The following is a 17,842-nucleotide window of genomic DNA, read 5'->3' as shown; positions in this document are numbered from 1 at the left end:
TGACTCAAGGATTAGAATTTAGGTTCCCTCACCCAGATTTTTAAACTTGAGAAGTGGAAAAAATGCCTCAAGGATTGCCACGTTGGTGACCTTACCATGGTTTTTGACTCACAAAGTGGGCAAAATGCCTCAAGCATAGGCATTTAAGTGCCTTTAAATATTTAATTTAGTGTCATAATTCCTCAAAGATGGGCATTTATTTTCCCATACCGAGATCTTCAACAAGAAAAGTGGGCAAAATGCCTCAAGGACGTCATACATTTACGGGCCTTGACCTGGATTTTAACTAGAAATGTGGGTGAAACACCAGAAGGATAGGCATTTATGTGACCTTACCAAGATTTTTATCTTGGACAGTGGGCAAAATGGCTCAAGGACAGGGATTTAGGTGCCCTAACCCAGATTTTTAACTTGGAAGGTGGACAAAATGCCTCAAGGATTGCCATTTAGGTGTCCTCTCATTGATTTTTATCTTGGAAAGTAAGTGAAATGCCTCAAGGATAGGCATTCAAGTGCTCCAACCCAGATTTTTTAACATGAAAAATGGGCAAAATTCCTCGAGGATAGACATTTTGGTCTCTTGCCTAGATTTTCAACTAGACAATAGGGCAAAATGCCTCCTAAATAGGCATTTAGATGGCTTTACCCAGATTTTTCCCTTAAAAAGTGGGTAAAATGCCTCCAGGGTTCAGCATCTAGGTTCCATTTTCCAAATTTTTATCTTTAGGATGGTATTTAGTTTCCCTTACTCATATTTCCAACTTGAAAAGCAGGCAAAACACCTAAAGGATTGGCATTTTGGAGCCCTCACCCTGATTTTTAACTAGAGAATGGGGGCAAAATGCATCTGGGATTGGAATTTTTAAGCGCCTTACTAAAATTTTTACCTTGAAAAGTGTGCAAAATTCCTAAAGGATAGGAATTTAGGTGACCTTACCTAGATTTTTATGTTAAATAGTTGGCAAAATGCCTTAATGATAGGCATTTAGGTGAACTTAGGTTTTTAAATTAGAAAATGAGCAAATTGGCTTAAAGATAGGCATTTCGGCACCAACTAAGATTTTTAACTTGAAATGGAAAAATGACTCCAAAAATGGCATGGGATAGGGAGGGAAGGATAGGAGGCATGGTTCTGGATGACGATATCGACCACTGTATTATCCCCATGGAAAAATAATACAATATGGCAACACGTATTGGAATTGGGACTGTATCAGCCTGTATCGATTAGATTTTCTTTTTGAAACAATATATATATATATATGAAAAAATATCGGAAAAATAGGAAAAACAATGAGATATTCATGAATCTATCATTTTTTTTAACCACATATTCAATGGTGTATCAGACTATTCTTTGATGACAATGTTGTTTGTCGATTTGACTTATTGAAGGTCAACTAAATGGGCCCTAATTGAGCACAAATTAAACATGATTTGGTGAACAGTGGCCCATTATATTGCAAATACAACAAAAAGAAGATGAAAATATAAAAATGAAAATGAAGGTTTACTCCTTTCCGAATTTTCCCATAATTGTCCACTTCGCTTCAATTTGTCGAATCTCATTCAAATCATTTGTTTTGATCCCAAAATAGGTCTAGATCTAGCTTAAAATGAGTTTGTTAGATTCTTCCATGGTTTAAATGAAAAGAAGAAGAGGAGAAAGGGGGAATTTTTGAAAAAAAAAAATCAAATTTGGGATTTTATGGGTATATCAGCCTATATCGGTCATATCGGCACCAATACAAGTTGTATCGGTCAATATGGACCAACACGGTCCAACCAATTCCAATACAACCAATACAGCCTTGTATCACATATCGTATCTAGCCGATACGAACACGATATGCCCATATCAGACGATACGATACTGATTTTCAGAACCATGATAGGAGGAGTAGGAGAGGGGTTAAAAGGAATGAGAGAGTCGGAAGTGAGGGAGTGAGTAGGGTGGGAGGGAGGCTTCATTCTCAAAGTTGAGGAAATAGAGGGATGGAAAGGAGGGGGTAAGAGTGGGTACCAATAAGAGGATCTAGGGTGGGGTCAACGGTCAGGAAGAAGGGAAGAGGGGTGAGGTAACTCACCTTCAAGAACAAACATCTAAAGAATATGAGAGTTGGGCCAAGGTGGAGGGGTGGAGAAGGTTTGTTGTCATGAGAAGAGTCGGACGGAAGGCTAGACCCCTGTCGGAGCTCCTAGCTCTTTTGTGGGAAACTTTCCGAAGGATTGGAACCATCCGAACTCCTCTCGGTTGTTCAGTTGGCAGCGTGGTTAAGGAAGTCGCCATTCCACAAAGTCAGGGATCTCCAATGATCAGTGGATTCGCCTTCATCCACATGAAGATAGTGGATGGAATGGTTCGTGCGATGGCGATGCTAAATGAAAAGCTTCCAAGGGAGAAGGATTCAAGTGCAAAAAGCCCAATATGGGCCTCAGGAGGTGAACATGTATAGATGGGAAAGATGAGGGGGATACTAAGGGAGGGATTGATCAAAGGGTAGTTCAAAGCAAGGAGTTGAGAGATGGGTTGGGTTCCAAAGGAGGCTGTAAAGAGGGAGTGGGAGAGGACTTCTCTCTAAAGCCACTTGGAGCCAATGAAGTGTGGATTTCTCTTCGTCCTGAAGTGAAGTCGGAGACTTTGATCTTTGGGGTGAAGGAGGCCTGGTTCCTAGCTTTCTGCTTTGGGGTTTGCCCTTGGAGCCATGGTTCAAAGAGGCATTTCATGCAGTTAGCTCCTACCTGGGTGAGGTCATTGCCATTGATCCCGACATTGAAAGAGGAGACAGGTTTGTGCGGCCAGAATTTGAGTTAAGAGTAGGCTAGTGAGGTTGCCAAGGTCAGTTCTCATCATGGTTGGAGAGTAGAGATTACATATAAGGTGTTCCGTATCTGTTACGATACGACCATAAAGGCTAAAAAGTATAGGTAACGGTCGTGACCATTATGCAATATAGGGATGAAAAAGGGTAGTTGGTTTTTTAGGAGCATATCAGGCCGTTATGGGGTATAACGACCATTAAGCTCGTAATGGTCGAAAAATGGCCACTTTTTTACTATAATTTTTAGGATTAAAATTGAAGATTAAAGCGATTTGGGCAAATAAAGCTCTAAGAACCATTTTTTAAAAAAAGTGGTATTTATGCATTTTTTTTTTCCGATTTCTAACTCTAATGTTTGATTATGATGTGTAAATATTAGAGACACAACCATGTTCATAAATTCACCAGACAACTAGATACAACACTAGAGTGGATCGTTACGTTACCATAAACATGTTCAAAATAAAAAATGAATATATATTTAGAATATTTATATTATTCTGGATTTTCTAAATATTGTTCCATAATTTTTCAAGCAAATAATAATAATCAACCATTATATGGGTCATAACGGGCTTTATGTCCTAGTATCGGCCGTTATGGCTGATACCCATATCGGTACCGATGGTGACCGTTACGGCCACCGTTACCGATATAGAATACCTTGACTGCATTTTCAGGTGGAGAGAAGAAATGGGGTTTGCCAAGCAAGTGGGGGAGGTCTAAAAGAGGAGATTAGGTGGAGGGGCACCAGCAAAGGGAGGAGCAATAGCGGGGGGGGGTTGTTGATTGGCTATCAATGGAACGACGGTGAGGCGACATCTCTCGTTGTGACACATGGAGAGAGTGTCATCCTCTTTGATAGACATGAAGGTAGGTAGAGTCTATGGTGGTTCTCAGATGTCAACTATTGTTGACCTGTTGGGGCATGTAGTGATGACATGTGTCTAAGAGGGAGCTTAGATCGGGCACAAGCGTCGGGCGGTTCGAATCACATGGACGGATGAAGATGTCTTTTGGATGCCAGGTGTGAAATCTAGGACATGCGACTTGTGTCATCCAAGGTTACTGTCTTGGAGATGAGGCCGATGGTTCAGAGGGGAAGGTCGGCGAGGTGGCGTCTCTCGTTATGACCCATGGAGAGAATGTCGTTCTCTCTGACATGGCGGTGGGTGGGATCAGTGACAGTACTCAAATGTCAGCTGCTACTAACCTACTGGGGCATATAGGGGTGACGTGTGTCCAAGAGGGAGCATGGTTAGGGCATGATCTACAAGTGGCTTGAATCACATGGACAGACATGGTTGTTGTTTAGGTAATAAGGATGGACTTTAAGGAGTGACCAATGCATGTCACTGAAGGTTGTTGGTTCGGAGGTCAATTGCATCAATTATTGCTTTGCGATTCGCCAACTAGAGAGAGAAGCATGGGATCGATTACACATGTCCAAGGCTTTCTCCTTGCACCTGCGGAGGATACTGAATGTGCAAATTCGTCTAAGCTCGCCAATCATGTTCCGGTGGGGCACCTCCTAACACGTGCCGATTCACAACCCCTTCAAGAGACTTGTGGGTTTCTCTCCCTTGTATTGCAATTGCAAGGGGGCTGTCCAGGTCTCTGTGTCTTAATGAGGGTAGTTCGGTTCGGAAGCTTTCCTCTTGTCCGATCCTTTTCAACCAAGGGAAAGCTTCTATCTATGATGGGGAGGTGGCTCTTCTTCAGTAAGATAGGCTGATATTGTTGTGGAAGATCGAGCTCTGGTGCTGATCCCCCAAGCTCTGGATTTTGAAGGTGATTGTGAATCCTTGGCTGTATTTTATACCTATCAAAAAAGGAGCTGACATGGGTTAGATGTTCCGAAACAATTGGGTTTTCACATGTAGGTTCCCTTACCTAGAGTTTAACTTTAAAAGTGTGCAAAATGCCTTAAGGATAGGCATTTAGGTGCCCTTACCTTGATTTTAACTTGAAAATGTGGCAAAATGCCTCAATGATAGGCATTGCGGTATTGTTGCCTACCTTTTCAAATTAGAAAGTGGACAAAATGCCTCAAGCATAGGCATTTTGGTGTTCTTACCTAGATTTTAACTTAGAGAGCAAAATCCCTTCAGGAAGGCTTTTAGGTGACCATATCAACGTTTTTGATAGAAAAAGTGAGCAAAATGCCTCAAGTATTTGCAATTTTGTGCCTTTATCTAGATTTTTTAACATGAAAAGTGTGAAAAATGCGTCAACGATAGGCACTTAGGTGCCCAGACCTACATTTCAATCCTAGAAAGTTGGCAAATTGCCTCAACGATTGGCGCTTTGGTGCCTATACCCAAATTTACAAATTAAAAAGTAAATGCCTCTCAAGGATTGGCATTTAGTGCGACTACACTGAATTTTAATTTGGACAGTGCAAATTTCCATAGAGATAGGCCTTACGGTGCTCGTACCTAGACCTTTAAGATAAAAAGTGGGCAAAATGCCTCAATGATAAGCATTTTGGTTCATTTGCCTAAAATCTTAACTTGAAAGTGGGCAACAATTTTCGTCTTAATGGTTTATTCAAAGCTTGGGCTCTTTTTATCCTGCCATCCCATTTTATTCAGAATGCTCGGTCGAGCCTGCAAGAACCCTCATTAGTTTTTTTTTTTTTCTTTTCTGTTTGTAATACTCGGACCAGTGTTTTAAATATGGACGATATCAGCATATATATCCCTCGATATATCTTGTATCCTACATGTGCGATACAAAATGCACAGGTAGTGCCGATATATCCCACATATCGGATCCTGTGAGCATTTTCAATTTTCGATTCATGTTTTTGTTGTAAATCATATTAAACCAGTGTCAAATGGTTAAAAATTTATGACTCTTCATGTTTTCCATGAAAAATTATGGATTTTGAACTTCAATTTTGAGATTTGGGGGAGATGTGTCAAGTTGCAGAAATTTGAGAAAAAACAAAATTTCTCAATTTCTCACAAGCCAGTTGTAATCTTTGTATCCAAACACAAAATTAAACATGTAACTTGATCTAGTGATTTTTCTTTTTCTTTTGAATGTATTGCTTGTGTTTCCATACATGTCTTCTTACGTTTATAAATTATATGGATAGACTTTGAATATACTTCCACCAGTTTAGTTGGAAAGCACATATATTAGGACCCCATACAAAGGAAACCTCTATTATGTGCACTTTTTTTTTAGAATGTTTTGATTTTTAAGTGTGTATTGATGTCTTTTTCAACAATCCCTAAAGTTTCATTGAAACACTCGACCAATTTCCCAATGTTCCCATGTTTCCCAACAACATCGATACATTACGCGATACAACCGATATATCCCATGCGATAACCAATATTTATCTGTATCCCAAGGGTGCGATACATTACACGATAACAATATTTAGAACATTGACTTAGACCAATGAGGAACTTCATTCCCTAGAGATTAAAAAAGCTTAGTTTTGAGTGAGGAAACAATGATTTATCACCCATGCCAAATTGACAAGGAGGCGTCTGCTAATTATGTGTGTGTGAGCTTTCCCTGTGTATCTCCATGTCCCAGTCCCCCAGGAAAAGAACTCCCACACAGCTCTAAAGAGAATGCAATACATGAATAAATAATTCACCAATTCCGCATATTGCATCCACATAATGCATACATTAAGAATGATCGTATTCCTTTTTCAATAGATGATCCACCTACCAGCAAAGCAAATGCAATAACTCGGGGCATGCTTCCACATGACCAAAATGATGGGTAGAATTCAAAAGCACACAAATGGAAAGAAAAAAAAGGAAAAAAAAAAAAAAAAAGAAAAAAAAAAAGAAAAAAAGAAAGAAAAAGGAGGCGTCTTTTTGTGATGTCTAGATGAGATATTGAAACCAAACCAAGAGAACTAGAATACACATTTATTTTGAAACAATATCATTTTCTAATGGGCTTCAATAAGTGCAAAACCAAGAAATAGAAAAACCATATGTGTGTGTGTGTGTGTGTGTGTGTGTGTGTGTGTGTGTGTGTGTTTAGGGTAAGTTAAGAATTAAGATGTACTGTTAAATTCCAACAGGTATCTGTTTCCAAAATGTTGATGGAATGAAATGAGCAGGAGAATTTTTCATCTTATACATGTTTTCAGGCCCATTTTCCAAATAGTAGAACTTAGTGCACGCTGCCATCTACATTTTTCATGACAGACTGACATGGCAACTCTACCCCAAATTGCAGATGAGAGGAAGCATTTACCATCATTTGCATTTTTGGGTACATCCAAACAGGTCTTTATACTGCTGCTAGTACAGATTTAGGCTCAACTCTAGGCTAAAACAAAGTCCAAATGGCTAGATGATGATACTTGATAAAATGAAAAAAAAAAAAAAGCAATACCTCACACAATTTAAATATTTGGTCACAAATATTACCTTCTGAAGGAATAAGAAATTTCTCCCAACAAGGATTTAAGTTTGTGCCCACGAATGTCCTGAGTGATACTTAGATCTTAGAATAACTATTGTCCAAAGGAAAGAGCATTGCACTCCAAAAAAAAAGAAAAAGAGAGCCAACATTTCAAGATAAATAAGACTTTATCAATACAGTACTAGCTTGAGCAAATTGGCAACAGGCAACACAACTTAGCATCTTACAACAACAAAAGACTGAGTGATACTAAGATCTTAGAATAACTATTATCCAAAGGAAAGAGCATTGTACTCAAAAAAAAAAAGCGCCAACATTTCAAGATAAATAAGACTTATCAATACAGTACTAGCTTGAGCGAGTTGGCAACAGGCAACACAACTTAGCATCTTATAACAACAAAAGAGAAAACATAAAACTGGTCAAAAGAATTATAGTTATGAGCAGTGTTACAAAGTGGTTTGGGTATAATTCAGCAAGCCAATTATAAATCAGAAAAAAAAAAAAACAAATGTTCTTTTGTTTATTTGGGTTAGTTGCTCATCTTCATTCTCCGTTCTTAGTTTCTTCTTTCCTGTCTTCTTGCCTATGATATTTTGTTTAGGGCGTGATCAAATTGGTATCATCGTGAGAGCTTCATGTCCTACAACTTAAAAAGTTTGATGGGATGGCAGAGTATAATGATGGTGAAGAAGGGCTATGATTATTCTGAATATCTGCTGCATGTGTATGCAAGACGGTGAATCTGTGGATCACTTATTCCTGCACTATCCATTCTTAAAGCCGATCTGGGCAGACATCTTGGGCTGTTTCCATATTTGGTGGTCAATGCCGAACTCAGTGGATTCTTGCTTATTAACATGGCACGGGGTGAGGCTCTCAAATCTCAAGAAGGCGCTTTGGTGGATGTCTTTAGTGGCGATCTGGTGGGCAGTTTGGGAGGAGAGTAATGCTAGGCGTTTTAACAACACTATAAAGCCAACAGATAGTGTATCCCTCAAGAGTTCAATTGTTGGTTTCTGAATGGAACGTGTCCTTTTCCACTACCAAGGGCTGTAATTTGGATTTCTTAGTTGGTTAGCCGGATCGCTGCCTTGGTGATCTTCTCTCTGCTTTTCCTTTTTGTTGTTCCCTCTTTTTGAGCTGCATGCTAAATAAAATCTGTAATCTTTCAAATAAAAATAATGATCCACACTCATGCATTCAGCAAGGGTATATGCAGCGTGCATGTACCTCTTCCAAACATTCAAGTCAAGGGCCTTAATGAAGATAAAATGAGGTTGATTAGACGATCCTGTCCTCTGATTAATGCAAATTTGTTTCTTGAATCTGCACCATTGACTTTATATTTTAATTGCCAATTGAAGACCACCATCGGAAAGCTATGATCTTTCACACAGTGATTATTTAAGCCATGACCGATTTTTAGCAGGGCCTGATTTAATGGTTTGTATACTCTCATGTATGCCAGTGCCACTTGTAGATGTGAATAGTTACCGTCTCGAGCACGGCACACTAGCGTAATCATGTCCGCAGCATGTGTTCATCTAGTCAACATTATTCCTTCTAATGTATGGGGGTCTGCCCAGTATCTCCCATGACATTGACCTCATAGTACTATTTCCCATATATATATATATATATATATATATATATATACTTCTCTTGGTGATAATGCCATCCATATTACTAAAATATCGTCAATGTATTGTTGATAATATTTACTTGCATCGGCAATATTGTCGATACTATCACTGATATGGTGGATACTGTTAAATGGTTTAAAAATCAGTGTTTTAAATAGCGCGTAGCGTATAGCATAGCATTTGGCCCTCTATAGCGTGTAGCGTAAGCTACATAGTGTATAGCGTAAGCCACACGATACTTAATATTTTAATTAAAATAATACAAATATGATAAAATTTACAAAATGCATAATTCCTATTTTTTTACTGCAAATCTGGATCATCAACCACATATTTCCATGGAAAATCTCCGTCCCTTTGCCTTCAGACATCTCTAAGTGTGACCTCTTTTTATTTATTTATTGAAACATCACAAATTCACAATATGGACCACAATTTGGATAATCTTGATTGATCTAACTGCTCTATCCACGATATGAACCACAATCTAGATGGTCCAAATTGATCTAATGTAGTGCCACATTTGATGGGGATGAGTCACTACCATTTTAAAATAGGCGTTGAACTAGCATAGAAGAAAAACATTTAAAAGAGAGAGAGAGGAGATTTCAAGTAGCATACGCTACATATGCTACATTGTACGCTATGTTACCTGTAGCGTAAGCTACCTGCTCCGTAGCTTACGCTACCTACATACGCTACGTTACTAGCGCTACCGAAAACACTGTTAAAAATTAAGAAAAATAAATTAAAATTTTGTTTATATTTCTAAAATTATTTATATTGTTTCATAATTTTGTATTCATGTATGTGTGGATAGAGCTTTACACGAGTCGAACTGAGTTGAGCTTGGCACAGCTCGGCTCGGCTCGGCCAATAGCTAACCCCAGCTCAAACTCAGCTCGGCTTGGTCAGCAGCTCGGGCCAGTTCAAGCCGAGTTCGAGCCTGTGCGACATTGTCTCAAACACATAGAGCGCATCTTCAATTTTTCACAGAATGCAAAACAGTAACAACAATATACGAGTATTTCATCAAACACTCGGTGGGCAACATCAAAATCACGATTTGAGGGTAGTTTTATAATGTGACTTTTTTTTTTTGTAGTGATTTGTTTCGTATCTATTCCTTCCTTGCCACTAGCCGATCCCGTGGAGAATGTATGCAGCCGAAACAACACTTCATTGAGTCATTTCATCAAACACTTGGTGAGCAGCATCAATATCAAAATAACCAAGTCATCGAGCCGATTCAATCCTAGTCGATTCGAGTTGAGGTTCGATCCGAATCGAGTCGAGCTCGGGCAAGCTCAAACTCAGCTCGAAATTTTTTCGAGCTCAAAAAATTAGCTCGACTCAACTCAAACCGAGTCGAATCGAGCTTTGTCGAGTCGAGTCGAGCAAGTTAACCGAGCTAACTCGGTTCGTGTACAGCTCTATGTGTGGATGGATGCATTCATGATGGATGTGTTATCCATGTATGGATCTATCATGTATGCAATGTATGTATGGATGGATGGTTGGAAAATAGATGGATAGGTATATGGATGGATGCATGGATGTGTCATGTATGTATGGATGGATGAATTGGATTTATCATTTATGAATATAGTGGGTATAGAGATGACGAATTCAAGCCGCCTTGTGACTCCACGTGAGGTTTGAGGGAAAGGTATGTGGTGTCACTCTCTTTAGTTTGTGGATATATTGTTTATGTTTTATTACATGCGTTGTATGATATATTGATATTTGAATGATATAAACACCTTTTTATTATAATTGTACTACTGTTTTCTGAAAAGAAAAAAAAAAGCTTTAGGACCCTATAAAATGGATGTTAATCAATGATATCGATACATGTTTCCCTCAACATTATTTTTTCATATATGGATGTTAATCAACGATATCGATACATGTTTCCATATCCCCAGTCATCAATACGTGTAATGATACCAATACTCTGAACATTGATGGCAGCCACTTTGACCATCGGATACGTCACTTCATGTTAGGCCTAAGGCCCCAAAACAAGCTGTTTCAACATTAGGTGGCCACAACACAGGGAACATTGAACAAGGGAACACCCACCCTTAATTTGTACGTGGCCCACTTGCTATGCAAAATGCCCCGATTTTTTGCATGCCCCTTCATCCAGGGCAGACGAAGGGGCTAAATTGTCCAGATTCCACATACACAACAAGGTGGTCTCGTACAAAATCAAGGGTGGGTTGTCCCTCTCCCAACCATTGCCTTGGTGTAGCCCACCCTAATCACTAAAAGGCTTAATGGACCCTCGGTGTGACATGAGGTGACACATCTAAAGGTCCAAGTAGATGTCCACAACACATCATAATGGGACCTACCTGATTTTGGTCACATGATGCTCCCCTGAACTACAGTTCACAATGGAGCATCTCTCTCTCAGTCAAGCAAAGGGCAGGAGCCACCTAAAGCTGGGCATCGAGTCGAGTCGGACCAACTTAGGGTTGACTTGACTCGATTCGGTTTTGAAGTAGGCCTGACCTGAACTCGATCCGACTCGACATCGAGTCCAGCATGCTTGACTCGATCTGAGTCCGGTCTGGTCTAGACTGATCCGGACCAAGTCCTATCCGATCAGAAGTACCAAGTTGAGTCGAGTTGGCACCGAGTCGGATTGAGAGACGAGGGAGGGAGAGACCGAGAGAGTGGAGAGGAGAGAGAGGAGGAGGAGGAAGAGGGTGATGGAGGTGGGTGGTTGCCGAGCTTGGAAGATGAGGAGGATGAGGGAGGGAGGGAGAGAGAGAGAGGTCGGGCTTTTGGAAGATGAAGAGGATGAGGGAGGGAGAGAGATTTTGGGATCAGGTTGGGGTAGGGTGCAGTGGGTAGGGTTAGAGAGTCGAGTTTCAGATCGAGTCAAGTCTAACCAGATCGAGTTTCAGGGTCGAGTTGAGTCGAGTTACTAGGTAACTCGAACTCGACTCGGTTTGAGTTCGGATTGGGCGAAGCCTACTTGGTTCGGACCGACTTACCAATTCGGTTCGGGTTGAGTCAGACGAGTAGAGTTAGCCGAATCGAGTCGTCCAGTGACCACCTCTAGAGCCACCCCACCAAGAGCCCACATCCTAGGCCAAGAAACCCCAAACCCACCATCAAGTTAAATTTAAATCACTAACTCTTTAGAGTTAGGATCGATGGCCTCATTGGTACAATTCATCAGCAAACATATAAGCTTCATAACCGTTCCAAAAAAAAAAAGTCTTCATAATGTTTAAGAGGATAAGCTTCAAATTTAATCACATAGAGGTCCGCGCATAAGCTATGGCATAATAGTGCTTGAACACGTTGTTTTAAATATTGATGATATTGGCCGATATATCCCACGATATATCTTGTATCCCACCTGTGCGATACGAAACACAAGGTAGTGCGATATATCCCACATGTTCAATCTGGTGAGCATTTTCGAATTTCAATTATTTTATTTTCTGTAAATCATTTTAAATTAGTGTCAAATTGTTACAAATCCATGATTTTTCATGTTTTGCATGAAAAATCATGGATTGGGAGCTTCAATTTCAAGATTTGGAGGAGATGGGCCAAGTTGTGAAAAATTGAAAAAAATCAAAATTTCCCAATTTCTCACATATCATTTGCAATCTGTGTCCAAACATAAAATCAAACATGTATGTAACCTAATCTAGTGATTCTTCTTTTGCTTTTGAATGTATTTCTTGTGTTTCCACACGTCTTCTTACATTTATAAATTATATTAATAGACATTGAATATACTTACATCAATTCAGTTAGACAATGCATAGATTAGGACCCCATACAAAGAAAAACTATTATGTGTACTTGTTTTTTGTAATTTTTGGTTTACAAGTGTGTATTGATGTCTTTTTTAACAATCACTAAAGTTTCATTGAAAAATTCGACCAATTTCCCAATGTTTCCTCATTTTTCCAACAATAGCGATACATTACACGATACAACCGATATATCCCATGCGATAACCGATATGTATCCGTATCCGAAGAATGCGATACATAACGCGATACCGATATTTCGAACACTGCTTGCACACGGGACCTCCAGGGAACTAAGGAATGGCAATAGTATAAAAGCTTGCCTCAAATTCATCTTGATTTGAATCGAGAAGCCTTCAACAATAAGGCAAATATCTTGAAGGACTACAAGTAGACCATGAATGTGGAAATTGACTTCAGAGTTCAGATTCAAAATCTTCACCAAAAGAGTGGGGCCGTTGTTGTTCCAAGGGATGAAAAACATCCTTAGACCATTAGCATGTTCAATTATGGCAGGCATGACTGATAGCAGGATGGCATATCGTCACTCCAACCAACAAAAGTAATGAATTGCTTCATGCCACTAGCCCCATAACGTATATTATATTATTGTTATGAATAAATCCTATTAGTAAAATGTAATTAGAACGATTATTATATTATTAATATATTTTGCTATGGCATACAATCAAGTTCTAGCAAACACATACTTTAAAAAGAGAGCTGAAAATTTAAAAACTTTCAAAAGTGGATCATATACAAGCCAAATAGATTTCTTTCTACTTGGGAAAACAGGATGATAATGAAGATAATATGTACGGATTGCAAGGTTATACCAGGAGAGAGTCAAATTGCGCAATGCAGATAATGGTTATGGATGTTTACATGAAGAGATGGAAGAAAGGGAATGAAATTAATAGGTGTCCAAAAACTAGGTGGTGGTACTTAAAAAGAGTGAAAATAATGTTATTGAATGTGAAGGAAGTAAATGTTGTGTGGAATGAGATGACCAGGTGCATTAGGAAATGACAAGAAATGTTTTAGGAGTATCTAGAGGGAAAAGCCAAGGAAACTTAGTGGTGGAATGATGATCTACAAAAATCTATTCACAAGAAATGTTCATGTTTCAAAGCTTGGCAAAAGGCTAGAAATGCTAAAAGTTTTCAACAAAATAAAATTTTCTAAAACGATTTCTATAAAGTAGTAGGTGATTCTAAACGTAAGGTTTATGATGATCTTTACAATGGATTGAGGATTGAGCAAAGACCAAGGCATGGGACAAATGTATCAGAACATCAGTTTAATCTCATGCCTGGGAGGCGTACCACTAAAGTTATTTTCCTACTTAGACAACTGATGGAGAAATGTAGGGAGAGGAAGAAGGATCTTCACATGTTCTTTATTGAGAAAGCATACAATAGGGTTCCTAGAGAGTTAATTTGGTGGGTGTTGGGAGAAAGGAACCTGATTAAGGCTATGGATAAGGGAGTGGTGACAAATATGAGGACCACTGGTAGAGAGACAACTGATTTCCCAATTACTATAGGCATGCACTAGGGGTCGACATTGAGCCGGTGCCTTTTCGCATTGTGTATGGACCCGTTAACAAGGCATTTGAAGAAGAGATTCTATGATGTGTGTTGTTTGCAAATGACATAGTTTTGATTGACAAGACAATGGAAGGCATAAACACAAAGCTACATTTACAAAGGAATGCTTTAAAATCTAAAGGATTCAAAATTAGTCGGACTATGTTGAGTATTTTTTTTCACTCCTATTGTTACTAAAATTGCACCCCATATACTCAACATAGTATATGGAGTATGCTATGTTGACGAAGAAGTTTCCCAAAATGACCACTTCCAACACCTTGGGTCAATAATTCATGAGAGTGGAGGAGGTTAAGAAGGATGTTGATGCAGGACATGAAAATTAAATATGATATGCGAGATTTCAGGCTTAAGATCACGTTAGTTCAGAAACAATTACACAAATTCCACATCCCACATGAAAGTCCAAACATTCAATTAAAGGAGAATCTATGCGGATCCAGGCTTACACACGTTAGGGCTGGATCAATGAAAATTATGAACCAAACAATACTCAAAGGGAAATAGAAATCAAACCACACATGCATAAGAATCAGTCCCTAATCCAAGGGATTCCCAAATCTTAATTCAAGGAACCCTAGGATGAGAAAATGGGCAAATCAATTAGGGATAATGTAATCTAGGGTCAGGATTTATGAAATTATGTATGAAAGAGAGGAAAATAAGAAGAAACCTGAACCCGAGATAGTCCATGCGTGTAGACAGCGAGCCAGGTGCGGGTGCACGTGCGGCCAGTGGTGGGGGATGGAATCCAAAAATGGATTCCTAGGCCTTGGTCGGCCAAGCTTGGGCTACAAAACCCCCAAATCTGACGTCGATCCGAGCTCTGATTTGAGTGTGGTGCTCCGCCGAAGTTTCAGCTCGCCTACGGGCCGAAATCTGGAAACCTGCTGTAATGAAGAAATCTGATGCAACAAAAGGGACGAATTCGAAGTACGGATAGTGGGGGAAGATAGAAAAAAAAGATGATGGAGGATAGGGGTGAATCGGGATCGATGTGGCTTCGCACCATGGTAGTTAGCCCTTCGAAAAGGGAGGGCTTCGCACCCACTTTTGAATTCTTCCACAACTCACGAAGAGAGCAGAAAAATAAAGCAGGAATTTTTTTATTAACTTCAATGAATCAAAAGAACAACAAGGGGTGTTTATTTATAGGGAAAATCATATACCCCAAAACTCGCACTATGTACGCAACCTATTACTTGGTGATGAAGTAAACTAAAATAAAAACCAAACAGAGAAATCTAAAGTGTTCACAATGTTCTAAATAATAACAATAAGAAAAACCTAAAATATGAAATCAATCCGACGAGTGGGCCACGATCATGAGATCCTATGATGGGCTTTTCTTGACTATCGGGCCCACTTTTTTTTTGAACCAAAACTTGTCTTCTAACTAGGAGGCCCTCCCTGGATGTCGTCATCAAGCCAGATCGATGATGGGGTCCTCCTTCTGCGTACGTACATGCGTAGGGATGGTGGTGTGCGTGTGCACGATGTCCTCATCAGATGTTGCCCATAGAATTCAAGTTGGGTGGAAGAAATGGTACACGAAAACTAAAGGAGAAATTTTATGTGGTAGCTATAAAACTAGCCATGCTTTATGGTATAGAATGTTGGATAATTAAGCAACAACATGTTCATAAGGTGATTTTAGTTGAAATACGGATGTTGAGATGAATGAGTAGCAAGACAAGGAAGGATAGAAATAGTTATTTATGCATTCGAGGTAACTTACGAGTAGCACCGGTTGGTAATAATATGAAGAAAGTAGACTTAGATGGTTTGGTCCTGTGCAACAGAGACCAAGAACTGCGTCGGTTAAGAGTGAGTTAGTACAAGTTGAAGGCTCTAAAAGGGCAAGGGGAAGATCCAAAAGGACGTGGATGGAGATGGTAAGAAAATACACCTATGGTCTAATTGAATGCCTGGCCCTTGATAGAGTAGAATGGAGAAACATGATTCATGTAGCTGATAGTGGATGGTGGATGGTGGTGCAGGGATCAAGGACCTCAAAAAAATGAATCGGGTGCTCCTAGGTAAGTGGATATGGAGGTTAGGATCCGAAAGCGGATCTCTTTGGAACAAGCTTATTAAAAGTAAATATGGCCGTTCGGATGGTGAATGGTGGACCAAAGACTCATCCATTTATAGGTCTTCCGCCCTATGGAAGGGAATCGTCTCTATGCACAGGGAGGTGATAAAAGGTGTTGGATATGAGATCGGAAAAGGGAATAAAATCAGATTCTGGGAAGACTTATGGATAGGGGACACTCCCTTGAAAGATGAATTTCGAAACATCTATCTCCTGGCTCCCAACCAAGCAGCTACGGTGGATTCTTTCTTTTCTATCCAAGGTGGGAAAATAGTTTGGAATGTGGCCTGCAGAAGAAACCTTCAAGACTGGGAAATCAGTGAATATGTTGCTCTTCTGGATCGCATTTTCAGAGTAGTGCCAGATCTGTCAAGTGAAGATAAATGAATCTGGAGGCCAGAAAAAACTAGCTCTTTCTCAGTAAAATCGCCATTCCATCAGATGGTAAACAGTCCTCCTCACTCATCTGTTCCTCTGATCAGCCAAATTTGGAAATATCATATCCCCCCCAAGTACGTTTCTTTTGGGTGGCTGGTTGGAAAGAAGAAAATTCTTACAGTCGATAATCTCAGAAAAAGGGGTATGATTCTTGCGAATGTTTGCCTTTGTTGCATGGAGCAAGAAGAAACGGTGGACCATCTGCTCATTCACTGCCCCTTTATCAAACACATCTGGTCAGAATTTCTCTCTCGGTTTGGAATCAGCTGGTGCTTCTCAGATTCGGTGGATTTTCTGTTAAAAGCTTGGCATGGGGTCAGTCTTGGTAAACAGAGAACGAGGATTTGGAGAATGGCTATCATCGCCATTTGGTGGTGCGTCTGGGAAGAAAAGAACAAGAGATGCTTTCAGGACATGGCTCACTCAGCTGTGAGTGTAGCTAGCAAGGCCAAGCGCATTATGATCAAATGGGCCACTCATGTAGACAGTCTTAAGGATTGTAATTTCCTTTTCCATGGAGTTTAGATGGGCTTGCTTCCTCAGCATCCCCTCTTCTCCTTTTTGTTTTTGTTTCCCTTTTAATAAAATTCTGTGAACTTTAAAATATAAATTTAAAAATAAAAAAATTTAAAAAATAAAAAATAAAAAATGATTCATGTAGCTGACCCCAATTAATTGGGATAAGGCTATAATGATGATGATGATGGCTTCTACTTGGCCTTGTGATATTTATATCTACTTGTGTAATCCTTGTGCTTTCATCAAAGCAACTGACAAATCAGGTATAAATCCACATTTTGCACAATTGAATATATGGCTGTACATAATCAACAATGCTGATCTGGCCCATCAAATTTGGAATGGATGTAAATCAAACAGGCATGATCAGAGATAAACCTGTAATCTGTCAAACCAAGGTGAAGACATACAGAGGACTCTTGCTTGGAACCACCAACATCATGCACGATATGTCCTCCATACTGTAAAAAGCAATAAAACAATCATATAATAGAATTATTAATCCAAACAAAGTTATCAC

At 39.5% G+C, this 17,842-nt stretch overlaps 1 protein-coding gene across 4 annotated transcripts in view; it reads right to left on the bottom strand.

Moving 5' to 3' along the window:
* The window catches only part of LOC131253052 (nudix hydrolase 9), a 37,952-nt gene that overhangs the window by 5,003 nt on the left and 15,107 nt on the right, over positions 1–17,842 (bottom strand). For all 4 annotated transcript variants that reach the window (XM_058253876.1, XM_058253875.1, XM_058253873.1 and 1 more), the window contains 2 exons: positions 17,701–17,783; positions 7,235–7,293 (listed from right to left, as the gene is read on the bottom strand). In XM_058253876.1, coding sequence (XP_058109859.1) covers positions 7,235–7,293; positions 17,701–17,783 — 142 coding nt within the window. The remainder of the gene's footprint in view (positions 1–7,234; positions 7,294–17,700; positions 17,784–17,842) is intronic.

The sequence above is a fragment of the Magnolia sinica genome, chromosome 8, assembly GCF_029962835.1.
Source record: "Magnolia sinica isolate HGM2019 chromosome 8, MsV1, whole genome shotgun sequence".
Lineage (NCBI taxonomy): Eukaryota > Viridiplantae > Streptophyta > Magnoliopsida > Magnoliales > Magnoliaceae > Magnolia > Magnolia sinica.
This window is presented reverse-complemented; position numbering and strand designations above follow the sequence as displayed.